The sequence below is a fragment of the Otolemur garnettii genome, unplaced genomic scaffold, assembly GCF_000181295.1.
Source record: "Otolemur garnettii isolate 467f Iridium unplaced genomic scaffold, OtoGar3 scaffold00068, whole genome shotgun sequence".
NCBI lineage: Eukaryota > Metazoa > Chordata > Mammalia > Primates > Galagidae > Otolemur > Otolemur garnettii.
In genome coordinates, this window is record NW_003852463.1 from 6,827,473 (window position 1) to 6,831,673 (window position 4,201).

Sequence of the window (4,201 nt, forward strand, 5' to 3'; positions counted from 1 at the left end):
GCCTGAACAATGCAATCCTTTTACAGATGAGCAGCTGAACTTGACAGCTTAGTGAGCTGGCCAAGATTGTACCTCTGATTCACGCAGAGCTAGAAGAGAAACCAAATTTTCTACCTTATATCGCAAGCTCCCCAGGTTATTTTAAAATCTAGTTACTATTACAAAGACTTATTTCTAGATAATTATTTTACATTTGCAACTCTATGTTAGAGCAGAGTCTGCTGTAATATATTCTAGGGTGTAATATGTGGAAACATGAAAATATTCATCTGATTCTAGACCCTTTGCCTCCTGTTACCAAAAACCCAATGCTACAGGCTCCTTTGGGAGGATTTTGTGGTCCACCTTCTACCCTTTTGAGCGTCTGCCCGGAACCACAGGTGAGATACTGTACTCGCTTGATGACAGGGCCCAAAGCTATTCTTTCTTTCTTGGAGATCTGGCCCATTCCACAGAAAAGAACGGGACAGTAAGTCTCCTACCCGCTCACTTCAATAATAAGCTTTTAATCTTGCCTGAATGTGCTCATAAATGTTGGTAAAAGGAGAAAGTCAAGAATGAGGAAGATCAGGCACTTTCTAGGACTTTCCCTGGGTAGAGACCTGAATCAGGTGATGTAGTAAGTGATTTTGTTAAAGGTAACTCAGTATAAGATGCTCAGACATCTGTATAACAGCAATGTAATGGTATTTCTCCATAGACATGCTTATAAATGATGTTTTTCATGAAAAGAAATAAGAGAATATTTTTTTACAAAGTTTTCCATTGCAGTGCTATGGCCACAAGAAGAACCCCTTATCGTAGTGTGCTAACAGTCTCCAATTAGATGGTCATAAATTCAGAAGGAAAAATCTACTCACTGTGAGCTTCATCTTGTCTTCACAAAAGCAACAGAGCACAGGAGAAGGGAGGCCTGGACTGGGGGAGAAGCCTTCTCCCATTTGTACTTAACTGGCTTTACTCAAACTAGGTGTGGTCAGGTGAATGGAGACTTATCTCCGTCCATTCCCTATATCTGTGCCATGACCCCGGTGTGCCAGGAAGCCCTTCAGAGTATCTACCTCGTTTTGCAATGCGCTTTGACATGGAGTTGGTCTGACTCATCACCTGTTGAAGTTAAAGTACCACAACAAACTCAACATGATTTATGATAACTTCTTGTCTAATGAAAGCTATGGGTGTGGGTATTTTGTACATTGACATTACTCAGATTCAGAAAAATATAATCCCCAAAACCAAACAAAACCCTAGACGAGAAACCGTGTGTACACCAGGCCTTCCAGATAGCAGGTCCTGGACAAATGTGGACTTGGTTTCCTCTTCTTACCTTTACTGAGCCCATTGTCATGGTTTTGCCCAGAATGAACATGTGCTAAAAATAACTCCCACCAAACCTACCCCCTTTTCTGCAATCCTGAACACTCTTGATGACTACACTGATGCTGTCCTTCCTTCGGCCCTACATCCAGTTAGTTACTAAACTGTGTCATTTTATCTCAGAAATGCCCCTCAACTCTGACCTTGCCCACAGCTCCTCTCAACAGCACTTCTGCAACAGTAGAGTAATGGATCATTCTGGTCACCGGTTTCTTATATTCCAGTCCATTCTGTCCAGTTTCCCTAAGGTTGCCTTTCTAAAGTACATACGTAGACTTGACTCTAGTGTGCTTACAAACTCTCACCGTCAGCCCACAAGGTAAAGTTCACACTCACTGGAACGGCGTCCAGAGTCCTTTATAATAAAGTTTCCAAAGGCTTCTCAGCTGGGTCTGTCGTGGAACTCTATTCATGCTGCGCCAGAGTTCTCACTATTCCTGGGACGCTCACGTTGCTCATGGCTTTACGCCTTTGTACAAGTCCACTCTTTCAGCCTGTCCTCCCCCACCCTCTTCTTGGTAAACTGCTGTTCATTTTTTAAGCTCAAGTATTGTTTCCTTCACCATCTCTCCCCCATTTGCCTGATGCCTTGTTTTATTCCTGGAGCTAGAAAAGAAATATCCATCCTTTTGTTTGCGTCTAATAATTTAATATTCAGAAATTATGTTAAAACAATAAAAGAGTTTTAACCAAAAGCAGAGTAAGAACTGTCACTTGGGCAAAAAAGTAGATGGTCAAAACAGTCTTGGAGGTGAATTAAGTTTTATTTTTTTTTCTCTTGCTCACCAAGCTAGTAAATCTAATTTGCTGAAGAGGAAAACTGTATCTCACTGACTGTTGAGCTACAGAATTTCCCTTTGGAGACTTTATGTCCACAGCTGTCTTTCTGTGTATGGACTGCAACTGTAACATGGGGTTACATGGTTACAGAGCTTGAGTTTCTATCAATATCTCTTCCAAAATGTTGGTGGGAGAGGGTTAGACCCACTGGAGTAGGATGTTGCTTATTATTGTTAAAGTATCTACTAGTTCCTTTCAAACTCACTCTGTACTTAGAGAAGGTGAATAAGCCTGGGGTAAGGGGCAGACAAGTGTGAAGAAGTCCTCATCTGCTTTAGGAACGTCATATCACTGAGGGGTGAAAGGATGGACCGTGTGGTCTCTACCTTTAGACTCATCCTTGGGTAGACATCTAGGTGCACCCATGCACTTCCTGTACAACTTTTGTGTGTCATACCAAGGACTTGAGGTTCTACAGTGGACCTGTGAAATGCTGGTCTGGAAGATGTTCCATGATAGATAGATAGATAGAGTTCAGGATACAATAATCCCACTCTTAGAGACTGACAATTCACATTCACTTATCAAACAGGCTAAGAAATCTATAAAGAAGAAATGAATGCAGGACTTTTGGCTTTGCACGAGACCTGGATTGAGGTGAGGGTTCACTGCCCCTTCAACACACACACACTGGGACCACAAAGCACAGAGGAAGAGGTTCTTCTGGTTTTGGAGTCATTAAAATAACAATATTGTACAAAGGAGAAAGGGGGTAAATGACTCATTTCAAGAAGAAAGAATAGAATCTAGATTTCCTGGTTCCCTGTTATAACCAGTAGCTCCCCAAATGGATTTTCAAGTCCAGGGTACATCATCAGAGGCAGCGTGGTTGTGATTTCCTTAAGGAAGGTGCTGCCTAGGGATGTTAGTAGGGTTAGGAAAAATATATAAAAGATAAAGGGGACACAATCAGGTTCTGTAGTCAATTAAGTTTAGAAAAATCAGAATGAAGCAACGGGGCATCCGTTTCTCTCCATGGATTTCTTAGCAAGTCTCTTGTTCCCTCTTGCCCTGAGAGCTTTGGTTTAGATTTCATTCTTCCCAAGCAAGGAAGACAGAGTGTGTTAGAGATTTTTGTTATCTCCATGGAACCTAATAATGTGCGGACACATTATCACACTCAGTAGGCCCCTTTAAAAAATCTGAGTTTCATAAACCACAAGCCAGAGGATACGAAGCGCATGTATTTACTCATGTATGCCTTTTGGTGCCAGCTGGGGAGGTGCTTCCCTACACTGGCTGTCATGACATATCCAGGGAGTCCCAGGTGATGGTGTGACCTCAGTGCCTCGGGGTTAGTGTGGGGCCAGCCAGCCCATGGGTAAATAGGGCCTGCCCTGACACAGAGGTAGATGCTGGGTCGAACCAAGAACCATGCCCCTATCGCCATTTTATCTCCCAGTGCACACGCCCAAGCTTCCCAAAGCTGCCACAATCTGTCAGGCAAGCTCAGTGGAAATTCCTAGTGTGGACTGCGGGGGGTGCATCCCATGTGCAATACGCCCATGCCATGCGTCTGGGGGGGCAGCTAGAGCTCTCCTACAGAAAACAGACTTCTCACATTTCTCCTTTCCCTCCTTCCTTCCCTCCCTTCTTTCTTTTTTCTTTCTCTCTTTCATTTTTTTGAGACTGAGTCTTGCTTTGTGGCCCTGGGTAGAGTGCTGTGGTGTCATCATAGCTCACAGCAACCTCAAACTCTTGGGCTCAGTTTTTCTATTTTTAGTAGAGACAAGGGTCTCACTCTTGCTTGTGCTGGTCTCTAACTCCTGAGCTCAAGTAATCTGCCAGACTTGGCCTCCCAGAGTGCTAGGATTCTGAGTGTGAGCTACTGTTCCTGGCCTCATCTCTTCTTTTTTAAAATAAATTTTTAATTGTTAGGGATATATGATCATTTTTACATGTTTATAGGGTACATGTAACTTTTTTTTTTTTTGAGACAGAGTTTCACTATGTCACCCTAGACAGAGTGCTGTGGCATCACAGC

At 43.0% G+C, this 4,201-nt stretch overlaps 1 protein-coding gene across 1 annotated transcript in view; it reads right to left on the reverse strand.

Moving 5' to 3' along the window:
• GKN1 (gastrokine 1) overlaps positions 1-941 on the reverse strand; it is a 4,587-nt gene extending 3,646 nt beyond the window's left edge. Inside the window, exon 1 of the mRNA XM_003793483.1 lies at positions 861-941. Within this exon, the coding sequence (XP_003793531.1) occupies positions 861-941 (81 nt within the window). The remainder of the gene's footprint in view (positions 1-860) is intronic.
• Between the last annotated feature and the right edge of the window lie 3,260 nt (positions 942-4,201).